General features: G+C 50.1%; 1 protein-coding gene across 2 annotated transcripts in view; it reads left to right on the forward strand.

Moving 5' to 3' along the window:
- The first annotated feature begins 530 nt into the window (after nucleotides 1-530).
- CLCN6 (Cl-/H+ antiporter 6) overlaps nucleotides 531-23,825 on the forward strand; it is a 26,254-nt gene continuing 2,959 nt past the window's right edge. Inside the window, exons 1-21 of one of the 2 annotated variants that reach the window (XM_007463171.1) lie at nucleotides 531-620; nucleotides 1,402-1,461; nucleotides 7,245-7,310; nucleotides 7,667-7,732; nucleotides 8,309-8,375; nucleotides 10,175-10,281; nucleotides 10,874-11,000; nucleotides 11,651-11,718; nucleotides 12,877-12,935; nucleotides 13,799-13,931; nucleotides 14,752-14,865; nucleotides 15,139-15,305; nucleotides 15,846-15,972; nucleotides 18,611-18,737; nucleotides 18,999-19,152; nucleotides 19,312-19,471; nucleotides 19,562-19,668; nucleotides 20,685-20,871; nucleotides 21,663-21,820; nucleotides 21,973-22,129; nucleotides 23,736-23,824. In XM_007463171.1, the coding sequence (XP_007463233.1) occupies nucleotides 534-620; nucleotides 1,402-1,461; nucleotides 7,245-7,310; nucleotides 7,667-7,732; nucleotides 8,309-8,375; nucleotides 10,175-10,281; nucleotides 10,874-11,000; nucleotides 11,651-11,718; nucleotides 12,877-12,935; nucleotides 13,799-13,931; nucleotides 14,752-14,865; nucleotides 15,139-15,305; nucleotides 15,846-15,972; nucleotides 18,611-18,737; nucleotides 18,999-19,152; nucleotides 19,312-19,471; nucleotides 19,562-19,668; nucleotides 20,685-20,871; nucleotides 21,663-21,820; nucleotides 21,973-22,129; nucleotides 23,736-23,824 (2,387 nt within the window). In that variant the 5' untranslated portion in view covers nucleotides 531-533. The remainder of the gene's footprint in view (nucleotides 621-1,401; nucleotides 1,462-7,244; nucleotides 7,311-7,666; nucleotides 7,733-8,308; nucleotides 8,376-10,174; nucleotides 10,282-10,873; nucleotides 11,001-11,650; nucleotides 11,719-12,876; nucleotides 12,936-13,798; nucleotides 13,932-14,751; nucleotides 14,866-15,138; nucleotides 15,306-15,845; nucleotides 15,973-18,610; nucleotides 18,738-18,998; nucleotides 19,153-19,311; nucleotides 19,472-19,561; nucleotides 19,669-20,684; nucleotides 20,872-21,662; nucleotides 21,821-21,972; nucleotides 22,130-23,735; nucleotide 23,825) is intronic. The other variant, XM_007463170.1, reaches the window with a different exon arrangement.

The following is a 23,825-nucleotide window of genomic DNA, read 5'->3' on the forward strand; positions in this document are numbered from 1 at the left end:
GGGGGGGGGCGTGCACGCAGAGGGGGCGGGCCGACCGGCCACCACCGCTCTCCGCCCTCCGTCCAGAGCCCGCCCCCGGGTAGGTGGCCCCCAAGACTCCCAAGGCCCTGGTCTCCCTCCCCGGCGACCACAAGCCTCGCTGTCACTCACCCTCTGGTCGCGGATGACTCAGAGCTCGCACCCGTCACAGCTGCTTGGCCGATAAGGAGGCGCCAGCAGAGGCTGCGTGGCTCGGGTGGGGGCGTGGCGCCGGTGTCAGGTTGCTTAGAAAGGCGGGGCCAGAGAGTGGAAACCACCCTTGCGGGCGCCCGGAAGCCCCGCCCCCAACATGGCGGCACCCAGAAGTCTCGTTGGAAGCCGTCCCTCCACCGTCATGTGACGCGAGCCCTCGCCTCACCCGTCTGCAGCCACTCCCAGTCTCCGTCCCAAGCTCGAGAGGACCACGTGACACTCCCGAGGCCAGTCACGTGAGGCGCGGATCCTGGGTGGGAGGGGGTTGGCGGAGGGGTCCAGAGTGGCAGTAAAGGAGGAAGATGGCGGGGTGCAGGGGGTCCCTGTGCTGCTGCTGCAGGTGGTGCTGCTGCTGCGGTGAGCGTGAGACCCGCACCCCAGAGGAGCTGGTAAGAAGCGGGTGGAGCCGGGCAGGGGAGGGGGCGGTTGCTAAGGGACGGCGAGAGGCGTTGCCGGGGGTGGGGCCGGGCCGAGCTGGGCCCGCAGGTAGCAGCGGGTGGGGCCTGGGGACCGCAGCCTGGGCTCTCGAAGCATCTGCCCGGCTTCACGTGCCCAAGTCTTGGGTCATTTCTCAGAAGCCATCCCTGGAATCTGAGGGAGAACCCAGGCCAGCTTCAGTTAATCCCATCCTTATTTTTTTTTATTTCCATCTGAATGGAGTTTTGAATGAAACGAGCGTTTTCGGAGTGAGCCCCCTCTCTGGACTTTGTGCATGTCATGCAGCTGGCTTAGTTTTTCCAGCCCTTTCTCACTCTATCCCTCACCCTTTCTGGGTCACTGATAATCCAGCGTCCCTCTGCAAAGCACCCTGGGAAAACTTGAGTTGTTGTGTCCCCAGAGTTGACAAGTCCCTCCTGATTTCAGACTCAGCATGTTATCAGACGGAACCTGAACTCTTTCCAAGTGACATCTTTGAAGTGTCCTGAAGATGAGAGGTTATTTGGAGAATGTATAAGTAGAAATGAAGCGCTCACCTGATGACTGTAGATCCCCACCACATCACCCCCATCCCAAAAGGTTTTTTTTTTTTTTTTTTAGGTCTTGTTCCCATTTGATGATAATGGCTCCAGGTGATTTAGAAACTAGTAGCTGGTTTCAGTAAATACTTCTGCCTCTTTCCACTTTTAAAACCATTAAAAAGGTCTTCCTTCTCTGGATCTGTTTTTCTAGACCATCCTTGGAGAAACACAGGAGGAGGAGGATGAGATCCTTCCAAGGAAAGACTATGAGGTAAGATTCTTAGATGCTGTGTCTTGGGTAACATAAGTAGTGAGTGACCTCACTTCAGAGTGAAACATTGGGATTCCAACCAGAGATGCTCTTTGACCTTCTCTCCCGGGGAGTGAGTGGGTAAGATGTAACTTCTTTGTGGGAAGGGGCCTGTTTAAGAAGTGCTTTTTTCACCTCAGCCCCAAAGCAGGGTCTGGGTGTGTCTCCAGGCTCTCATAGATCTGTGGCACCTTAACCTGGATAGAGCATGTGTTTGCCATTAGACTGCATTTTTACAACTTGTAGAGACCCAGAGTCAAAGCCACTGACAGTGTTTGCTTGTAACAGGTGTGGGCTAGGAGACCTTGCTTCTCTTCTAAGAGAACTGAGTTTTCAGATGATTGTTTCCTGCCCAAGCAGCTTCTCTCAGAATTGTCAGTGCTTGGTTATAGTTTCGGATTTCAAGCATGGGACTCTGAAAGTGTGTGTGTGTGTGTGTGTGTGTGTGTGTGTGTGTGTGTGTGTGTGTGTGTGTGTGTGTGTGGTAAGGCCAGTGCTGCGGGAGTGCTTTTTATCATTTAATCAGTTTATGATGACATTTCTATGATTTTTGAAATGGCAAAAACAAGCCATGCTTGTGATAGAGGATTAGTAAGTGATTTATAAAAAGAAGCTAGGGAAAAACCCATAACACTGCTCATTAAAAGATGATTATTCACTTTACTAAACGTCCTTTTCCATGTTTTTTTCTTAAGTAACAAAGTGAAACTCTACTAAATACACTATTTTAACATGTTTTCCCCTCTCAGTTGATAAGAATTTTTGTAGCAATAGATACTTTTCTGTAATATCTTTCTAAATAGGGGAATAGCATTTCATTGTGCCACAGTTTCTTTAATCTTACTTCTCTATATTACGAACTGCATCGTTTTGATCATCCTTTCTTGTTCATCCTTAATTGCTTCCTTAGGATCAATTCCAAGAAGTGGGCTTAGTCATGTCTATGTTTAATGCTTTAAAGAAAATATCAGGTAGACTTAAAAAAATCAATATCCTGGGCTTCCCTGGTGGTGCAGTGGTTGAGAGTCCGCCTGCCGATGCAGGGGACACGGGTTTGTGCCCCGGTCCGGGAAGATCCCACTTGCCGCAGGGCGGCTGGGCCCGTGAGCCATGGCCGCTGAGTCTGCGCGTCCGGAGCCTGTGCTCCGCATTGGGAGAGGCCACAGCGGTGAGAGGCCTGCGTACCGCCAAACAAACAAACAAACAAAAATCAATATCCTAGAGCAATAACATACCCAGACTAATTTTCTTTCTAATATTTTATCTTACTCTGGCTGTAGAATTTAGTGTAACTATTATGATGGAATTTTTTAAAAACTTTTATTATAGAGAATTTCAAACATAGACAAAAATAGGCAGAATAGTAGACGAAAAATAGGCAGAATAGTACATTGGAACCCCCTGTACTCATCACACAGCTTCAACAGTCATTCAGCTCATGCCTAACCTTATTTCATATATGCTCCCATCCACTTCCCCCTTCCCATATTATTTTGAAGGAAATTCTATACATCACATCATTTCACCCATAAGTAATTCAGTGCGTATCTCTAGTATATGAAGACTTTTTTTTAGCATAACCCAATACCATTTTCATACCTAAGAAATTCACGATAATTCCTTGATATCAAATAACCAGTGTTCAGATTTTCCAGTTGTCTTATAAACGTCATATGTACTTTTTAATAGTTTGTTTGAATCAGGTTCCAAATGAGGTCCTCACACTGCATTTGTGTGATATATCTTTTTTTTTTTTTTTTTTTTTTTTTTTGTGCAGTCCGCGGGCCTCTCACTGCTGTGGCCTCTCCCATTGCGGAGCACAGGCTCCGGACGCGCAGGCTCAGCGGCCATGGCTCACGGGCCCAGCCGCTCCACGGCATGTGGGATCTTCCTGGACCGGGGCACAAACCCGCGTCCCCTGCATCGGCAGGCGGACGCTCAACCACTGCGCCACCAGGGAGGCCCTATTTATTTATTTTTGACTGTGTTGGGTCTTTGCTGCCGCACCAAGGCTTTCTCCACTTGCAGTGAGCAGGGCTACTCTTTGCTGTGATGTGTGGGCTTCTCATTGCAGTGGCTTCTCTTGTTGTGGAGCAGAGGCTCTAGGTGTGTGGGCTTCAGTAGCTGTGGCATGCAGGCTCAGTAGTTGTGGCTCGTGGGCTCTAGAGTGCAGGCTCAGTAGCTGTGGCACACGGGCTTAGTTGCTACGCAGCATGTGGGAATCTTCCCAGACTAGGGTTTAAACCCGTGTCCCTTGCATTGGCAGGCGGATTCTTAACCACTGCACCACCAGGGAAGTCCCTAGAGTCCCTGTTTTGACATCTATTTTCATTATAGGTGGTTTGAATAATAACAACTCCCTATTTGTGGGATGGGGCCATTACCAAACAGTATTGTTTTCATGCAGGTCACAGAGCCTGTAGTGCCTTTTTGAGTTAGAAAAAGGCACCCTTCAGAGCTGGGAGGACTTAGAATAAAAGGCCTCCCCCTCTGAGCCATTGCAACGCCCCAGCTAAAGGCCCATTGAAGGTGCTTTTTGTGTGAGCCCTAAGGTGCCCTTCCTGAGTGAATTTGGCCTACATCTCAGTCCCCATATGCCCTCGTGGCCAGATGGCATTTTTGCTCATAACCATAGGCAGCAGCCCTGCAGGCCACCTATACAAATTTTATTTTTAAGAAAGTTCTTAGTCCCCCAAACCAAAGAGCAACATATACAGCAGAAATAAAAAGGAAGTTAATCATGGCAAAGGAGAAATAACAATATCAGGTTTTTGTTTTTGGTTTTGTTTTTGCGGTACTTGGGCCTCTCACTGTTGTGGCCTCTCCCGTTGCGGAGCACAGGCATGTGGGATCCTCCCGGACTGGGGCGCGAACCCGTGTCCCCTGCATCGGCAGGCAGACTCTCAACCACTGCACCACTAGGGAAGCCCAGACAATATCAGGTTTTAATAACAGATCATATAGTGCATTGGTCCCTGTTTACCAAGTGTCAAACTTTCAGCTAATTTATTTAAAAAAAAAAAAAAAAAAGATTGGTGTTCTGGTGTTGCAGTTGTTTCTAAATGTCCCTTTTAACAGCTTTATTGAGCCATAATTCACATGCTATACAATTTACCCATTTAAAATGTACAGTGCGATGTTTTTTTAGTATATTCACAGAGTTGTGCAATCATCGAAGCAATTTCAGAACATTTTCATCACCCGGAAAGAAACCATGCACCTATTAGCAGTCACTGCCCATTCTTCTTGCCCCTGACCGTAGGCAACCACTAACCTACTTCCTGTCTTTATACCTTTGCCTATTCTGGACATCTACAAGCGTTTTCAATGTTTATGGAGTCACAGTGTTATTAGACAGAACCATCAAGCAAATAATTAATTGCCAGTGATTTTTATACATATTTAGTATGAAGGATAGTCATATTTTCAACATGTCAATTTGTTTCTGTTTGTTCCTAGAATGTGATGTCACTTAATTGATTAAAAAATATATACGTGTGTGTATATATGCACACACACATATACACAAACGTGTGTGTATACGTACAGCTGACCCTGAACAACACAGGTTTAAACTGCTCAGGTCCACTTATATGCAGGTTTTTTCCAATAAATACAGTGCCTGTATTTTCATTTTACAGATATTTAAATTAACTAAGTGTGGGGAAAACTTTATGTCCATTAGAGATCACAATATGTGGAATCCAAAGAGCTAGTATCCAAACTGTTTCAGCTTCTTGCCCTTGGGTGAGTCATTTATCAGTTTCTTCATTTTTGAGGCAGAAATAGCAAAATTCGGATTTTCGACTGTGTGGGAAGTCACTTCCCCTTACCCCTACGTTGTTCAAGTGTCTACTATATGTACGTATACGTGTAGAATACGTATGTGTATATATATATAATCATTAAATACATATACATATATTTAGTCATTCACAGATGGGTCTAGTTTCCCAGCAGAAGTATAGTTTACAGATTGAGTTTTTTTGGTTTTGTAATCAGGAAAACAATTTTGTTTCCAATATAAAAAGTACACCATGTTTGCTGGGAGAATTTTAAATCATATCCAGATGTGAATGCCTCCTAAAACACCAGAGATAACCACTGTTAACAGTTTTCCCAAATGTTTTGCATTGTATGCTGACATACAAATCTTAATTTTATTTAATCAAAATAGGATTATATTATACATTTTATTCTGCATCTGCCTTTATTTATTTTGCATCTTGCCTTCTTAATTTTTGCACATTTTCCCCATCTGTCTTTGTAGACCTGTCAGAATTATTTTATGGCAATATACTCTTCTGTATCTGGGTGGATGATAACTGATTTAATCAGGCGCCTGTTGTTACTCCAGGACCCTTTAAAAAAAAGGAATTTCGGGCTTCCCTGGTGGCGCAGTGCTTGAGAGTCCGCCTGCCGATGCAGGAGACGCGGGTTCGTGCCCCGTTTCGGGAAGATCCCACATGCCGCGGAGCGGCTGGGCCCGTGAGCCATGGCCACTGAGCCTGCGCGTCCGGAGCCTGTGCTCCGCAAATGGGAGAGGCCACAACAGTGAGAGGCCCGCATAACGCAAGGAAAAAAATAATAATAATAAAAAAAAAAATAAAAAAAGGAATTTCGACTTTGGGTAGTCATATAAATGGAAAAAACTGTCACGTGTCACACCTGTGTTTGTTTGGCTGACTCTGAACTCCTGTCTAGGAGTGTGGCCACCAGGCCAGTGTCCAGTTTGTCCACTAGCTGACGTGTAGGTAGCAACAGGTTATGGGGAGAGAGCACACAGAAGACTGTTTTCCTTTGGTGCCAAACAGCTGCTTCTCATGCAAGATGTAGACATAAAATTATTTCCTTTGAATTGTTTCTTGAAATGACTGGCCCACCTGCAAAGCGTTTGCAGAACAGCTGTGTTCTGGGAAGTTTAAGGAAAACAGTCTCCACGTTTGTCTCGTGACTAACCTCTTTTTCACAGACACGAACTGCAGAAGATACTTAAAATTAGACTTTCTAAATGAATTTGGTTCTGGTTAATTGAAGTGTTTGTTCATCTAATAGAGTAAGTTGGGTAACACTAGTGACAGCTGAAGGTCTTTTAATGTTTGGCAGAAACAGGACACTTAAAAATACGTAGTTTAAAACTTCTTGGGACTTCCTGGTGGCGCAGTGGTTAAGAATCTGCTTGCCAATGCAGGAGACACGGGTTTGAGCCCTGGTCCGGGAAGATCCCACATGCCGCGGAGCAGCTAAGCCCGTGCGCCACGACTACTGAGCCTGAGCTCTAGAGCCCGTGAGCCGCAACTACTGACGCCCATGCGCCTAGAGCCCGTGCTCCACAACAAGGGAAGCCACCGCAATGAGAAGCCTGCGCATCGCAACGAAGAGTAGCCCCCACTCGACGTAACTAAAGAAAGCCCGTGCGCAGCAACAAAGACTCAACACAGCCAAAAATTAATTAATTGATTAATTTAATTTAATTAAAAATTAAGCAAAAAAATTCCTAAAGCGTGAAGTATACACCTAAAGCAGTGCTGCTGAAATGTCCGTATAAAGCACAGATTGCGATACTGCAGGTCTGAGGGGGCTGAGGGTGTGTGTTTCTAACAAGCTCCTCCTGGGTGCTGCTGTGCCCACCTGTGCTTTGAGTGGCAGGAACCGGGAGTTTTATCCCTTTCCAGGTTTTGGTAATTCTTCCTATTGGCTTGTGACTTTTTTTTTTTTTTTTAACTCACGCGTCCCTCTTTCAGAGTTTGGATTATGATCGCTGTATCAATGACCCTTACCTGGAAGTTTTGGAGACCATGGATAATAAGGTGAGTCCTTTATTGATCTCTTGGGACCAAGTAGGTCTTAGGACAGCTTCTTTTTCTGTTCTAAATACTCAAGTAAATTTCTTTACCCCTTGGCCTCTTAACCCTTTTCATGAGATATCTGCATTTATTACTTAGTCGTTCAACCTGCCAACCAGAGTGCCCACTGTCAGTGCTCCTGGCCCGGCCCTTAGCGTTCTTCATTCTTGCATTGTAAAACACCTGCCACCCCAGACATCATCACTGTGCTTGCTGTCCATATGGAATTTAGTCTAAAACTGGTTGGCTAAGATGTATTCCCTCCCTGCTGTCTTCATAAGCCTGCAATAAACGGAGTCATTTTTTTCCTTTGTGAACAGAAAGGTCGCAGGTATGAGGCGGTGAAGTGGATGATGGTGTTTGCCATTGGAGTCTGCACAGGGCTGGTGAGCAGGCGGGGCGTGGGGAGTCGATGGGCCAAGGGGCAGAGAGGGTCAGAGGGCAAGCTCCAGCCAGCGAATAAGTTGTTTGTTTTTATAACAGAGACTGCCTTAGCCCCTCCCACCGCTCCTTTTTTTAAAATCATAATACTGACACTTTTTCATACTTCTCTTGCCACGCAACTCTTGATGCCCTTTAAAGCATGCAAAGGCTTTTTGAAACTGCATTTGGAAAGAGCGGGGCAGGCCCTCACACATCTCTGTACTGTTCCTCTCCAAGCACCAGTGGTCTTCCTTGGTCTCCGATCTTTTTTACCATCCTTTTCCCTCTGTGCTTTAACTCTCCTTCTGACAACTTAGCTGCACCCCTTTCTTTTGTGCTTGGAGGGGCCGTGGCGCCAGGCTCAGGTGGGACCCTCCTGTAGCCACAGTGACTAAGGAAAGCCTGTTCACGCGTGGCCTGTTGGTAACATTGGTGCAGGTGACCAGCGAGAACAGGCAGTGGGGGGAAGGGGCGGTGCCTCAAGGGGAGTGCCTGTGACAGCGGGGAGACCTGGGTGACCGCCCACGTGCCCTTCACAGGTGGGTCTCTTCGTGGACTTCTTTGTACGGCTCTTCACCCAGCTCAAGTTCGGAGTGGTGCAGGCGTGTATCCTTTTCACGGGTCTTGGTGTTTCCGGACGTCAGCAGTTGCTGACTCTGCTTTCCTGCCTAGAAGTGAGTTTAACAGCAGACGTGATCTTTGAAGAGCTATGTAGTAGCCACTTGGGTTTGAGGGTTTTCATTATCATCGAAGGACACAAGAGGAAGACTTTAATAGAGAGGTGCTCATGTTCATGGTTAGTAAGACCTGAAGCACAGGTGCCTATTTTCCCTGATCGATCTATGAATTCATTGTGGTTCCAATGGAAATTCCAATAGATTGTTGCTGGAACTCGAAAAGTCTCTTCCTAAATTTGTGTGGAATAGTAAAGATCCCAAAGTAGCTGAGACAGTTTTGAACAACAGACAGGGGACCAGCCATGCTAGATGTCAAGACACATAATCTAAGATACAGTCATTGAAACAGTATTATATTGGTGTGGGAATACCCAATTAGACCAGTGGGAAATAATAGAGAAGCAGAAACTGGCCCACACACATATAGCGATGTGGTGACTGACAGTTAGCGTTATAAATCAGTGAGGAAGGATGGATTAGTTAATAAAAGATGCTAGGACATCAGTTTTCCACCTGGAAAAATACAAAATTAGATTCTTTGTACTATAAATTAATTCCAGATGGACTGAAGATGTCAATAGGCGAAACAAAACTTGAAGAGACTGTGTAATGTTGAGAGTACAGAATAATTTCTAAGGAAGCCAGGAGGCACAGAGTGAAGGGGAAAAGATCAGTAAACTTGACCACATCAAAGTAAATATTCTATTTATACACACACAAAAACCCCAAACAACAATAAAACACCATAACTAAACTGAAAAACAAGTTTACAGCCTAGGAGAGGTGGTTCCTGTGCATTTAAGAGACAAATAATTAGTATCCAGAATAGAGGGAGAACTGCAACTCAGTAAGAAAAAAGCCCAAACAGCCCAATAGAAAAACAAGCAAAGGATGTGAACAGGCAGTTTTCAGAAGAGGAAAATTAGCCGATAAATAAACCTGTGGAAAAGTGCTCACCTCACCACCAGCAGGGAAATGAAAATTAAATACATAGGAAGGTGCACCTTCCTGACTCCTGAGTTTCTGTTCTAAATGTGTCCCTCAGACATGCGCAGAGATGTTCATTGCAGCTCTGTGACGGCAAAGGATTGAAATCACACCAAATGGGAGAGTGGGAAAATTGATGTTCACATGATACAGTTTTATGTAGAAGTCAAAATAAATGAACCAGAGCTTTTACATCAACATGACTAATTCGCAGAAAGCGTTGAGGGAGAGAAAAAAGGCAGCTGTAGAATGGGCATCAGGTGCAATGCCATTGTTTTAATTTTAGAAGCACCTAGAACAATGTGGATACACATGGAAACTTGCAGGGGAGGATGTGCAAGAGTTTCAGCTTAGTGGTTTCTTCCAGGAGGGAGGGAGGGAAACAGAAAGGGTTTTGTTGTTGTCGTCGTTGTTTTTAATGGTATCTAATGTTTTCATTTAAAAAAAAATACCTGGAGCAAATGTGGCGTAACGCTGAGATTTGTCAAGGCATGGGCTGTGGGAGTACAGGTGTCTGTACCTTACCTCTCGTAATGTTTGAAGTATTTCATAGTTTAAAAATGGTTCCTAATGTAGGAGACACCTCAGGCAGTGGTGTTTTTTTTAAGTTCATATACGGAGAACAGGGAGGTGTGCAGTAAGCAGCCACCATGCTTCAGAAGAGGAGAAGCTGCCTCACTTCAAGTGACGGTAGGACCGCCCCAGCCAGCGGGCACGATTTCCTTAACCCCATGTCTGTAGCGGTGGAGGAGTGCAGCCAGAAAGGCTGCCTCGCCCTGTCCCTCCTTGAACTCTTGGGTTTCAACTTGACGTTTGTCTTCTTCGCGAGCCTTCTCGTCCTAATTGAGGTGAGGTGGTGGGGTGTCGCCTTTTTGCTCATGAGGTTTTGTGCTCATTTTCTCCATCTCCATTTTCGAAATGTCAAGAAACTGATTTAGACTTCGAATAGATTCCCGTAGAAAAAGTGGTCTCTCGTTCACTTAGAGATGTTTTCTGAAAGTGGTTTCAGCCCCTGGTAGATTAAAGAGGAACAACCTAGACGAGAAGGTTGGTTTCTGGCCGTGGTAGCACATTAGAAATACCCGGGGAACACGGTAAAAATGACTTTAACTTTAAAATACTTCAAACTTAAATAGTTTAAACTTGAAAAGACTTTAAAATAACTTTAAAAGTGACTGATACCCAGCTTAGACGAATGAGGTAAGACTCTCCAGTAGTGAAGGCTGGCATCGATTGTTGAAAGGCCCCCCCAGGTGATGCTGAATCACCAGGAACTTGCTAGAAATGCATCAGACCTACTGAGTCAGAAGCCCGGGGGGCAGGGGGGTGGGTGCCGCTCTGGGGAAGAGGGTCAGTTCGCCCTCTTTAGTGAGGCTGTCCAGGGTGAACCGTAGACCCAGTGGAGTCTGAGTTTCTGGGTGTACCTGCTCTCCCCATCAGCCAGTGGCAGCGGGTTCTGGGATACCCGAGATCAAATGCTATCTGAATGGTGTGAAGGTGCCCGGAATCGTGCGTCTCCGGACCCTGCTCTGCAAAGTCTTTGGAGTGCTGTTCAGTGTGGCTGGAGGTAAGGAGGGTCTTTCTGACCTTTATCCTTGAAGCGTTCAAGGGGCGAAGATGACAAGAAGCATCACGTGTGTACACTGAGTAGGTTCGGATTTGAAGGCCCCGGCCTCAAACAGGTTTCTGCACTGTTTGTTGATGGGTTATTTTTTAAAAGCAGGTGCTCTGAATTAGTTACCATTCAGAGATGTCTGACCAGCACACCACTGAGTCTTGAAGTAGAACGAATGTCTGATTGGTTTGTGGAGTTGGCTTTTAGCAAAGTCAGCAAGTTTTTGTGCCAGATAATAAATATTTTAGACTTCGTGGGCCAAGAGGCAAGAAAAGAAGCTATTAGGTAGGTGCTTAAACTTACATGGCCGCTTAGAATGTATCCACGTGAGAATGTAAAGACCATTCTGAGCTCTCTCAGGCTGTATGAAAACAGGCAGCAAGGCTGTCTTGGCCCACGGGCTATGGTTTGCTGACCCCCGATGGAGAATTTCAAGATTATTTTCTCCTGTTTGATGGGAATTTGACTCATCCTTTCTCTTACAAAGTAATAGGATCATCTTTGTTTTATAGTCGTCAAGAGAAAGGTCTATGTAACAAAGGTCTCCTGACCCAGACCGTTCTGTGCTCACTGATGGCCTCCCCCTTTTCCACCTGTTCCAGGGCTCTTCGTGGGGAAGGAAGGCCCCATGATCCACAGTGGAGCAGTGGTAGGGGCTGGCCTCCCGCAGGTAAGGGTTGATGGTCTGCGGGGGCGGGTTACCCCTGCGAGTGGGCCTCCTGCACAGGGGCGTGTCTGTGGTTGAATTTGGAAAAATCCATCGGGAGCATCTCAACAGGGCATCGGAATCTGCTGTCACTTTGGGTTGACGAGAAAACGATGTGGTCTGTCTCCCAGGAGAGCAGGTAGCTGGTACCTCGAGGCTTTGACGAGGCCCTGCTGAGTCCTAGGAGCAGGAATCGGGAGCATCTCAACAGGGCATCGGAATCTGCTGTCACTTTGGGTTGACGAGAAAACGATGTGGTCTGTCTCCCAGGAGAGCAGGTAGCTGGTACCTCGAGGCTTTGACGAGGCCCTGCTGAGTCCTAGGGGCAGGAATGGGACAGAGAGAAAGTCTGTTCAAATGAAAGTCACCCGGTGCTCCCACAGCCTTTTCCGAGCATGTCCACGCAGGTTGGCTTTGTGGAGCGTGTCGGGAGAGGCTGGAAGCCTTGGCTGAGATGGTCTCAGGCGCAGGTCTATGCTGATTCCTTTGGAAGCAACGCGGGAGTAGCAACTGCTGTTCATTAGCGTTAGGTGCTCTCCGGTCCAGACTCTCATATACTGGCTCCTTTAAAGCCACCTCAAGGGTTGAGTTGCCCTTATCATCTTCCTTCTCAGATGAGGAGCTGAGGCTTAGGGAGGCCAAGGAGCTCGCTCAGGACCCCAGGCTCCTGTGCTCACGGGCTGGTCCACGTGGAGAAGTCTCAGTTCCCTGTGAACTGTCGTTTACGGATGTTTACATCTCATGTTCTAAAGGGAGGGAGTTGCTGTGCGGCGGCCTGAGATTTTGTCGAGCAGGTTAAGAGTTGGCCCCCTCGGTCCTTTCCTCGGTGACTCTGCCCCATGACGTCTGCAGCAGCTTTCAGTTCCGCCCAACCCTTCGCTCAGCTCTTTCCCCTTTTCCTTTCGGACTCGCTGTCTATGTACAAAATGCAGTTTCTGAGGGGCCTAGAAATTGGGGGGCAGGAAAAGCAGTTCCTCCCCGAAGCCGCCTCTCTTCCCATCTGCTGCCCCAGCCTCCTTCTCGCAGTCCCTGCCCAGGCGCGCTCAGGCTACAGGGACTCCCCGGCGCTGTGGATGCCTGCAGCTTCGGGCCCCTCTCTGACTTTGTTTTCTCTTGTTCTAGTTTCAGAGCCTCTCTTTACGGAAGATCCAGTTTAACTTCCCCTATTTCCGAAGTGACAGGTATGGAAAGGTTGGAAATTGGGGTTTTTTTGGAAAAAACAAGCCGTTCATTTACTGCCACTGAGACCCTACACTTGCTCTAGTCCGGCTCACGCTCTCCCCTGCTGGGCGGGCTGCGTGCAGAACCCGACCATCCAGAAGGAGGTGGGCTTTGAATCATTCTTCTGAAGATTAGGAGCACAAGGGCCAAGCAGGCAACATGGCTTCCATTTTGTCATAACGTAGGGCCTAGAAGCATCTCAGACAATGAGGAATGTGGTCCAAGACCGAACATACGACCAGGGAAGTCCACAGGCATATTATCAAGAATGGAGTTTATTTGCTTGGTCAGCCGCGTCTCGGGTTTGGAAGGCTGCTTCTGGGCACTCTTCAGCCCGTGGGATTTGTGTGTGTTACTGACCTGCACACCTGGCAAGGCCCTTGCAGTCAGGGGCCCGGAGGCCGGGTTGCGGTGCGCCTTCTCGCCTCGGCGTTCCTGCCATTCACTGTCACCTGCCCCTCTGCTCACAGCCACACTTGTACGTTTTCTCTGGTGCTGAGCTTTCTGGAAGGAAGGTCTGATGAGCCAGTGGCTCAGCGGTGACACCAGAACCCTCCAGTCTGCCTCCTGAGAATCCATGTTGAGAGTCAACAGATGTCAGGGAGTCCCCCCACCTGGCGGAGCTCCTCCTGGGGAGAGCGTTTGGCTCATAGGTGAACTGCTTTGGCTGCCGAGTTGCCTCCCCAGAGACCTGCCCTTCATGAGCCCTGACTGTTCGTGGGTCTCGAGATGTTAAAACGTCAGTGCATAAGGAAGTGAAAACTTGCCTTTCGCAGCCTGAGGGCTGTTTCTCAGATAAACCGTCTCTCTTTTCTGTCCTCAGAGACAAGCGGGATTTCGTATCAGCAGGGGCGGCCGCCGGAGTCGCTGCAGCTTTCGGGGCCCCCATTGGGGGTACCTTGTTCAGTCTGGAGGAGGGCTCATCCTTCTGGAACCAAGGGCTCACGTGGAAAGTGGTGAGGAAGACCTTCCCCTGAGCTTAACCACACCCCCCAAATTTAAACTGGACACCTCTTACCCGTTACATTTACCAGTAGTTTTTTTTTTTTTCCTCTTTTACTGTTTACCAGAGTCATACTTTAAATACAGTTACAAATGTCTGGAAATAACAGGAGCAGAAAAGGTATACCGTGCAAACACTAACCAGAATAAGGCTGGTGTAGTAGTTTCTTAGTGTTAAAGGAGACTTTGAGACAAGGGGAATTACCAAAGTGAATGAGGGACGTTTCACGGTGGTAAAAGGCTCGATTGAATCGATAGTTTTAGTTAACCTGTGCTTCTGATGAGACCAAGAGAGCTGACGTTACTGGAAACCCCTTTGCTCTAGACACCCATAACCTCCAAACCGTGGACTTTTCTATAGTTCCCATATTAACACCCTTCCCGTCCTTAGTCAAGCTGCTGTTATTCTCTCCTGACGAACCATCCGACCCGATACGTGAGACCGGCTGTGGTCCTGATGTGAACCCCCGTCTCCTCCCTCAGGGGAGCATGTTCTTCCTCTGGTGTTTACTGTTCCTTTCTTGGCACAGGGTCTGGTGCATAATAGGCTGTAAATGAATAGTCCTTCACAAAAGGCTGAATGAAAACTCCTAATAGCCTGATTTCCAACTTCTCACACTTGTGGTGTATCTAGTGCCGTGGTCACCAGGGCCCTGTGTCCAGACCTAGAGTTGGCTGGTCTCTGTGCGGAGCAGGAGGTTGGTGGGGACACGTCTGGGGGGAGGCAGGACCTGTCGCTATCGAGTGTTCTTGTTTTCACCTGTCCCCTAACAGCTCTTTTGCTCCATGTCTGCCACCTTCACCCTCAACTTCTTCCGTTCTGGGATTCAGTTTGGAAGTTGGGGTTCCTTCCAGCTCCCTGGATTGCTGAACTTTGGCGAGTTTAAGGTACGTTTTGTCCTTGCCCCCCAGATTTCTTTCTTGACCCGTGAAAATTGCTCTTAAGTACCAGAGAGAAGCTGTCAGAAGGGTAGGTGCATCTTTGCCCCTGTTGTCTCCCGCATGCCCTGTGCTCAGTGTGGGCAGGATTCCAGCACCGCTTTGGCTCTCATACGGGGAAGGCAGGATCGCTTCTCGTCTCTGTCTTCTTCTGCTCCTGTCCCTTCCTGTTCTCATGGGCACTCTGGTTTTTCTCTCTCCCTCCCTTGCCCCTTCTCTCAGTGCTCTGACTCGGATAAAAAATGTCATCTCTGGACAGCTATGGACTTGGGTTTCTTCGTCGTGATGGGGGTCGTTGGGGGCCTCCTGGGAGCCACATTCAACTGTCTGAACAAGAGACTTGCAAAGTACCGTATGCGAAACGTGCACCCGAAACCTAAGCTCGTCAGGTACCCACGCAGTCACCTCCCCTCCTGCCGTGGCTCCCCAGGCCCCGTGTGGACCAGGCCATCTCTCCCGGGGAATGGACCCCACTTCCCACACCAGCTTTCATGTCATGTCTAAGACTGAAAATGGAAATCTGTTTGTCAGACGGGCCAAAAGACAGAGGCTGAGCTTAATTTATATCAGAGCCGCTGGCTCACTCCCAGCCTCTCTGGACTTGGCCACAAGGACACATGACAAAGTCAGTATTGGCCCCGCTGAGGTGGGCACTCTCACAAGACTCTCGCCCCAGGACTTAAAAGGGAAGGCCTTTCATTCCTCGGAGAGAGATGATGTGGCCGCAGCAGCCCCTGTTACTGGCTACCCAGTTTTTACATGCAAATTGCTGGAATGCAGCAAGTCACTGATAAATTCTGCACACGCGCTAATAGCAGGGGCTGCTGTGCGTGCTCTTGGGGGAAAGGAGGGTTGGGGGTAGGCAGTTTTCGAGTTCCCAGGACCAGGTGACTTTTTATCCACAGTAACAGCTGCGCTTTGCCTCCTAGAGTCTTGGAGAGCCTCTTGGTGTCTCTGGTGACCACCGTGGTGGTGTTTGTGGCCTCCATGGTGTTAGGAGAATGCAGACAGATGTCTTCCGCAAGTCAAGTCGGTAATGACTCCTTCCCACTCCAGGTAACCCTGGTGCACGTGCTACCTTTGTCCTACACACGCGAAGCAGAAGAATCCGGAAATGTATGGCTTGCCTCGGTTTAGAGCTAATAGATATGTTGGGTTCATTGTTCCACACCTGATTCAGATTGCCCGGGGTGGGGTGGGCGTTGTAGTAGTCTTTTTACCTAAGAGAGGATGTGCACCGAACTTCTCTTTCTCACTTTTGTGAACAGTCCTGGTTCTCATAGAGGGGACTCCTCTCCCTCTCTCTCCCCCACCCCGTCCCCCTCCCTCCTTCCTTCCCTCCCTCTCTCTCTTTGTTGAACAAAACTAATTGGAAACAGACGTTCAGGATGCTGACTGTCTGCTTCTCCTCCGAGCCTCAGTTTACTCTTTGACCCCCCACCCCTGAAAGGTGCCCGCCAGCCTCACCCTCGGGATGTAAGAGGCACCCCTCAGACGGGAGAAAGGAGTGCCTGCCTCAGGGCACGTGGCGGTCCTGGCTCGTCCTGCATCTTCTAGTTCTTCTGGGTTTAGGTCATTTCCTGGCATGCCTCCTCTTGGCATTTCTCCCTTTCCTTTCCTAGGAGTATGTGATGTTTTCTAGCACCTTTCCCCGAAAGAGCCGGTTGAGTGAGGTAGGCATTGGAGCTTACTGTACCCTGTGTTTTTCGGTCCAGTCCGGTGGGTCTGAGAGCCGGCCTCTAGGGTGGAGGCTGGAGGTTCTCTAAGTACATGTCTTGTTACCTCCGGGGAGCCACTCGAGTCCCTCTGAGCCCCTTTAGGCTTTTGTCTTGAGTGGCTGCCTCTTCCGTCTCCCCAGGAACAGTCAGTGAATGGCTAGAATGTACTAGGTCAGAGGTCAGCAAACTGCGGTCCATGGTTTTTACATTTTTAAAGCGTTGGGGGAAAAAAAGGACATGTGACAGAGACTGTATGTGACCTGCACAGCCTAAAATATTAACTGTCTGGCTCTTCACAGGAAATGTTTGTTGATCCCTGTTACTGGCTATTCCCCAAGGCCACCTCTTACCAGACCAATATTTTCCAAAGTGTGTTCTAAGGAACATTGATACACGTGACTCAAGAGCAAACAAATGGAAAAGGATTCTGTGGTCAGATGGGTTAACCAGAGCTGAGTAGGTTTCTTTAATACAGGATTTCTCAGGGCCTTTAAGTTCCAGTAAGTGTTAGGAATGTTTAGAAAGTTTGCTGTGTGCCAGGTGTTCTACTAAGCACTGTACATATGTGACATCACTTAGTCCTTACCATTGCCATGTTGGCTAGTATTGTCCCCATTTTACAGATGAGAAAACTGAGGCAAACTGAGGCCTTGCCTGAGATCACGCAGCTAGTAATATATAGCATGAGGTGGGTATTATTCCCATTTCATAGATGAGGAAACGGAAGCTTCACAAAATTAAAGACCTTTCCCAAGGTCACTAGAGGGTGGCAGTGTGAGAGTCAAATCCGCCTGATCATGGAGCCTGTTCTCTGCTTTTCACAGATACACCGATTTCCAGCAAGTGCTGTGATACTTCTGTATGCGTTTGACCACAGGACTCTTTCCAGAGCACCTTCAGGACTAGGTTCCTCCAGGCATAGTTTGGGAAACACTGCATGTGCTGGTGATTAAGCTGTCGCCTCAGCTTGTCCCCCCTTCACTGTTCCGCACACGCGTCTCCTTTGCCAGCTCCTCCCTGCCAGGTTCTGCCGATAGGGGGCGCTCTCCTGTCTCCTACAGCAGCCTTCATCCGGCCGTGTTGCCCATCCAGGTCCACCTGGTAGGGTTATACAAACCCATCACCTGGTATTGTTACAGGGTCCATATAAGGGCATCTTTACAGTGTCATTAATATCGACAGAATGGAATCTAGGAAAAGTCTGTCTGCTTAGTTAACTTTGCAAGAAACACTCTCTAATCGTTTGCCCAGTGAGAGGTGTGAGGTCTGCCCCCTGTGCTACTTGTACATCGCCAACCAGAAAACAAATACCCTCACCCTGTAATGAGTCCAGCAGTGCTCGGATCTCATCTGCTCACACAAAACGATGAAGAGAATGAGAGGGCTGGGATGTGGAGAAATAATCTCTTCTCCCAGCTTGGGTTTTGTTCAGCCAGGTGGGAGAGGCAGCCAGGAGCGCGGTGTCTGCATCGGGCCTTGTGTACGTGGGTTTTCTTCTGCAGCACACTCGGGTGGAGGCTTTTTCCATTTGGGACAAAGTTGGGGCGTTAGGTCAGGCCGTGCCCTGGACTCTCCTTCGCAGACACCTGTCCACTCCCGGCCACTTGTCGGTCCCCTGCCTTGTCCTCCACCATCCATGGTGCTCTGGGGCCAGGCTTCCTGCAGTACCACTGACAAAATTAGCCCTGGGAGAGGAGGCAGAGCCAGACCATGGTGAACCCTAAGTGTAGTTACATTTTTGTTATGAATGTGCATGAACAGAGCCCTCCTCCTGATTCTTTCTTTCTCAAAACGCAAGGAATATACCGTATCACGGTTGGCTGCTCTTGGGGATTGATCTTTTTTCTGTTGCCTGTTTAATTTACGGGTAAAGCTTGCAAACCAGACTCTTTTGACCTCGCTGGAGACATCCCACTTGAAGTCTCAAATGCCCTACTCAGGGGCCCTTATTTGACTTTTTGATTCCTTTTTCTTAGGTCACATCAGAAGAAGTGAATTCCAGCATCAAGACCTTTTTTTGTCCCAATGAGACCTACAATGACATGGCCACACTCTTTTTCAACCCCCAGGAGTCTGGCATCCTTCAGCTTTTCCACCAGGATAGTGAGTATCCGGGAGGGTGGGGTTTGGGGCAGGGAACGAATGGTTACTCCTCTGTCAGACAGAGCCAGGCTTGCCCTTCATTCTAAGCGAGAACAGGGCTTTTCATTGGTAATGCCAACCCAGACAAGATTGGGGTGTCTGCCTCCGGTGCTGGAGGTGAACCGGTCGGGGCGCAGAAGGACCTGGTGGGAGCCAATGCAGTCTGGGGGGCCTTGGCAGGCATCTTAGCGGGACTCAGGTCGGTCTGTTCTGGCTTTGCAGGTACTTTTAGCCCCGTCACTTTGGCATTGTTCTTCGTCCTCTATTTCGTGCTTGCATGTTGGACTTACGGCATTTCTGTTCCAAGCGGCCTTTTTGTGCCTTCCCTGCTATGTGGAGCTGCTTTTGGACGTTTAGTTGCCAACGTTCTCAAAAGGTACCGTGTGTGTGTGTGTGTGTGTGTGTGTGTGTGTGTGTGTGTGTGCATGCGCCTGAGCGTGCACTTGAGTACGTATGCACACGTGTGCAAATCATAACTCCCTCCCGCACCCCCAATATGATTCTAAGGCACGTTCTTGGTTTCTTTCTTCACCAGCTACATTGGATTGGGCCATATCTATTCGGGAACCTTTGCCCTGATTGGTGCTGCGGCTTTCTTGGGCGGGGTCGTCCGTATGAGCATCAGTCTCACGGTCATCCTGATTGAGTCCACCAGCGAGATCACGTACGGCCTCCCCGTTATGGTCACCCTGATGGTGAGCACGCCCCCCGTCTAGGCCTCCTTCGGGTTCGGGGCCACGTTCGCCCACAGCAGCCTCTTTTCAAGTCTTTGCTTTGTGTTTCAGGTGGCCAAATGGACAGGGGACTTTTTCAATAAGGGCATTTATGACATCCACGTGGGCCTGCGAGGCGTGCCGCTTCTGGAATGGGAGACGGAGGTGGAAATGGACAAGTAAGGCCAGGATTTCTCTTCATGTCCTAGTTCCAGAATTTACAGACTTTAGGGCCCAGGAATGTTTGTATTAGGTAGGAAACGGTAATTCAGATTCTTGGGTTGGAAGAAGGTGAGTAACAACAGCAAGGTCCTTCCAACAGCAAGCACGTCTGTACCCAAGTGTGTTTGGGATGGTGGAGCGGCCCCGTGCAGCTGGGGACTGGGGCGGGCAGGGCCGCTTCGTGGATGGTTCGGCCGCTGTGGCGTTCTGGTTAAATAGGAAGTGTTATGATTGAATGTTTAAATCTAGGCTCCAAGCCCTGTGAGTGAGAACTAGCTGCCTTGTGTGTGCCCAGCAAGGTGTCATCCTATCAGCAGTGATTCCTCTGGGCATAATCACCAGCTTATCCATCAGCCGACAGATAGTTCAGGCCTCCCATGTCTGGGATCGTGCAAGGCACTTAAAGTCTAACGTAGGGCTCAGCCAGCTTCTGGAAAGGGCCGGATAGTAAATATTTTCAGCTTTGCAGGCCACGTGCTCTCTGTCCTGCCGCTTTAGTATAGAAGCAGCCACGGACAGCATGTGGACAAGCAGGCGCGACCAGATTGGACCTGGGGGTGACAGTTGCCATCCCTGGTCTAAAGGGACGCCCAAACATTTTTATTTTAATTCCAGTATAATTAGCAGTTCAGTGGTGATACTGGCATGTGCCATGGGGTGCTGAGGAGCGATGGCCAGACCCCTGAGCACCTGGATGAGGTTTGTGGAGGGGGGACATTCATATTGAGCTGAGGGTCTTGGCCCACGTGTCTGACAGAGCAAGGAAGGGCATTCCAGGCACGGGGAACAGCATGTGCGAAGGGGATGGAAGTACCAAGGAACGGGCGTGTTCAAGGAACTGCTAGAGATGGTTCAGAAAAGGGGCCCAGGTGGTCCAGACAGTGCAGGAGAGGCAGCACAGCTCCGTCATGGCTTTTGCTCCCGGTGCCGTGGACTCTGTCGTGAGTCTGGACCGCTTCCCTCCCTCCCCCAGACTGCGAGCCAGCGACATCATGGAGCCCAACCTGACCTACGTCTACCCACACACCCGCATCCAGTCTCTGGTCAGCATCCTGCGCACCACTGTCCACCACGCCTTCCCAGTGGTCACGGAGAACCGGGGCAATGAGAAGGAGTTCATGAAGGGCAACCAGCTCATCAGTAACAACATCAAATACAAGGTAAAGGAAACGGCCCCGGAGGAGAGGTGGGCGAAGGACAAGTGGTTCCCTGCTGCCCACAGCGATGCCGTGCTTGTCACACCCCCGTAGATGGGGTGGCCCCGGTTGGCTCTTGTGAAAGTCAGCACTCTTTTCATTGCACGTGACAGTGAGTGTGGACTGGACAGCAAGTATAGACTACGCAGTGAGTAAGGACTGTGTTAGGCCGTCAGGACGTGTGTCATTCCCACTCCCTCAAGCACGTGGATAGATGGTTGTTTTCAACATCAGTCTTGAGTATTCAGTGCAGGTTGTATCGGGGAGGGTTCTGAGTTGCCAATAATGGACTTTGATCTACTTAAGAAAGAAAAAAGTCCATTGGAAACTGCAGGATGGACAGGAAACTGAAGCACCAGGAGCAGTGCACTCTGGGCGAGCAGGTGGCTGGTGGCCCCTCTGCAGGTACCAGGAGGCCCCTGTGCTGAGGGAGAGTCCCGCTGCCTCACTTGGGTCACGTGCCCACCCTTGGCTTCAGAGGCTGGGGGCACGTCAGTTGACAGGACCGCCAAGACGTGACATAGGAGCATTGAGATGCTGTCCCCAGATCAAAGGAGTAGGGGTGTTGGGCTGGCAAAAACCTTGGGCTCCAAGAGGCCCCTTTGAATCAGAAGCCCCTGAGCCGCTGTGAAGGTTTCTTGCAGTTCCGGCATAGGCCTGTGCTTTTGACCCGCACTGTCACCCATATCCTCACCTGAGTGGGTGCTGGTGCGCCCGCGCTAGCTGGCCGTTGTCGCCGCCCCTCCCACCCACAGAAGTGCAGCATCCTCACCCGCGCCGGTGAGCAGCGCAGACGGAGCCAGTCCATGAAGTCCTACCCATCCAGCGAGCTGCGGAACGTGTGCGACGAGCACGTGACCTCCGAGGACCCGGGCGAGAAGGAGGACCTTCTGCAGCAGATGCTCGAGCGGAGGTGAGGGAGCGCGGCCACCTGCAGGGCTGGCAGCCCCTCGCACGCCCGCCCGCCAGGGCTGTCCGGGGGACTTGGGGGTGGGGGTCGGGGACGTGGACGGGAAGTGATCCTGCTGAGGGTGTCCTAGGCAGCGTCTGGTTTCTGTATAACAGATACACTCCCTACCCCAACCTATACCCTGACCAGTCCCCAAGCGAAGACTGGACCATGGAGGAGCGCTTCCGCCCACTGACCTTCCACGGCCTGATCCTGCGCTCGCAGCTCGTCACCTTGCTCGTCCGAGGAGTTTGTTATTCTGAAAGCCAGTCGGTGAGTCTCCTTTCTTGTCCCCACCAGGATTCTGGAAGGCACGAGGGTGGCAGGAGCACAGTCCCTGCACCTGCCGTCCAGCGGTGTGTGTGGCCATGTGGCCCCCGCTGCAGGCAGGGTCCCTGCGCTGAGCCCGAGCAGGGCTGTGAGTTGCCCTCCGGCGCCTCTTCCTGTAGTCTCCTCACCCGTGGCTGAGTGTCCTTCTGGCCTGTGGGCTCTTAATATAGTTTCTGCCTTTAATCTCTGCCATGAATGAACTTTGTTACATGTGTCATCCAGAGAAATACCCTTCTTCTCATTGATTCCCCTGTAGTTTTCTTTTTTCTCTTTGGTTTTTGTCGAGATAGCAGGCATGGGTGGGCTGTGTTCAAAGTGGTCCCTGTAGCGACCTGGGACACACTTGACCCCTTCAGATGGAGCCTGAAAAAGTCACCCAGAGGACTAGTTTCCAAACTGACTCTCCTGCTTTGGTTCTTGCCTGTGGGCAGCCAGCTGAGGTCACTCGTGGTGTCACTGGCCTGCAAGAAGAGCAGCTCGCATGGGCAGGACAGAAAAGGCCATGGGTGGAGAGGCTCAGGCTTGGGGGTGTGGCCCGTGGGGAGGCCCAGCCCTGCTGGAATGGGGGAAAGGTCACGTGTGGAGCACAGGGGACAGGAAATTTGGAGGCATGAAGTGGGCCAGACTACACAGGGCCTTGCCCGCACGCAGGAGCCTCCAGAGCTGGCCCGAGTCGGCGGTGGACGGGGAGGGCTGTGTGCAGAGGGGGGTTAAGGGAGGGGAGCGGGGCAGGGCAGTGACCAGCACCTGTGCTTTCTGTGCGCCGCGCGAGAGCTGGTAGTGGTGGCCCAGCTGCCCGCTGACGGTCAGCAGCAGTGAGAGCTGAGGGAAAGTCCAGAAGACCCAGAATGTGGGAGGAGTCGCAAAGCTCCCGTGTGAGTCTCCTGTGGCTGCCATTGCCAGTCGCCGCAAACTGGGTGACTTCAAGCAACAGCAGGGTATCCTTTCAGAGTTCTCAGGCCACAGGACAAGACGCAGGTGTCGGCAGAGCCGTGCTTCCTCCGGAGGCGCCTTCCTCGTTTGTGGTGGGTGCCAGCAGTCCTCGGCCTGCCTCGACTGGAGGCTCCACACTCACGTCTGCCCCCTCGTCACCCACTGTCTCCCTGTGTGTCCTCTCCTCTCTCATAAGGACAGCAGTCATCGGGTTTAGAGCCCACCCTACTCCAGTATGACCTCATCTTAACTTGATTCCATCCACAAAGGCCTTGTTTCCAATGAGGCCACGTTCACAGGTACCAGGCCTTAGGACTCGGACGTATCTTTTGGCGTGACACAAGTCACCCCACACAGCTACTATTAGTTAGCCCTTTTCTCGTTGAAACTCTAGAATAGCTCAGGTCTGTTTTGCAGATGAAAGGGAAGTTCAGAGAGATTAGGGGACTGGCCCAGGGAGAGACAGCTGGGAATTGGCGGAGAGCTGGCTGTGCAGCACCTGCTCTGGCCCCTGCTCTGCCCCGCCCCGCTCTCGGACGCAGAGGGAGGGGGTCTCTAAAGGTGACCCTGCCAGTTGCCACGTTCGGTGCGAGGACTGTCTCGGTTGGGGTTGCAGAGTGCCAGCCAGCCGCGCCTCTCTTACGCTGAGATGGCCGAGGATTACCCGCGGTACCCTGACATCCACGACCTGGACCTGACCCTGCTG

This window comes from Lipotes vexillifer, unplaced genomic scaffold (assembly GCF_000442215.2).
Source record: "Lipotes vexillifer unplaced genomic scaffold, Lipotes_vexillifer_v1.1 scaffold109, whole genome shotgun sequence".
NCBI classification, from domain to species: Eukaryota; Metazoa; Chordata; class Mammalia; order Artiodactyla; family Lipotidae; genus Lipotes; species Lipotes vexillifer.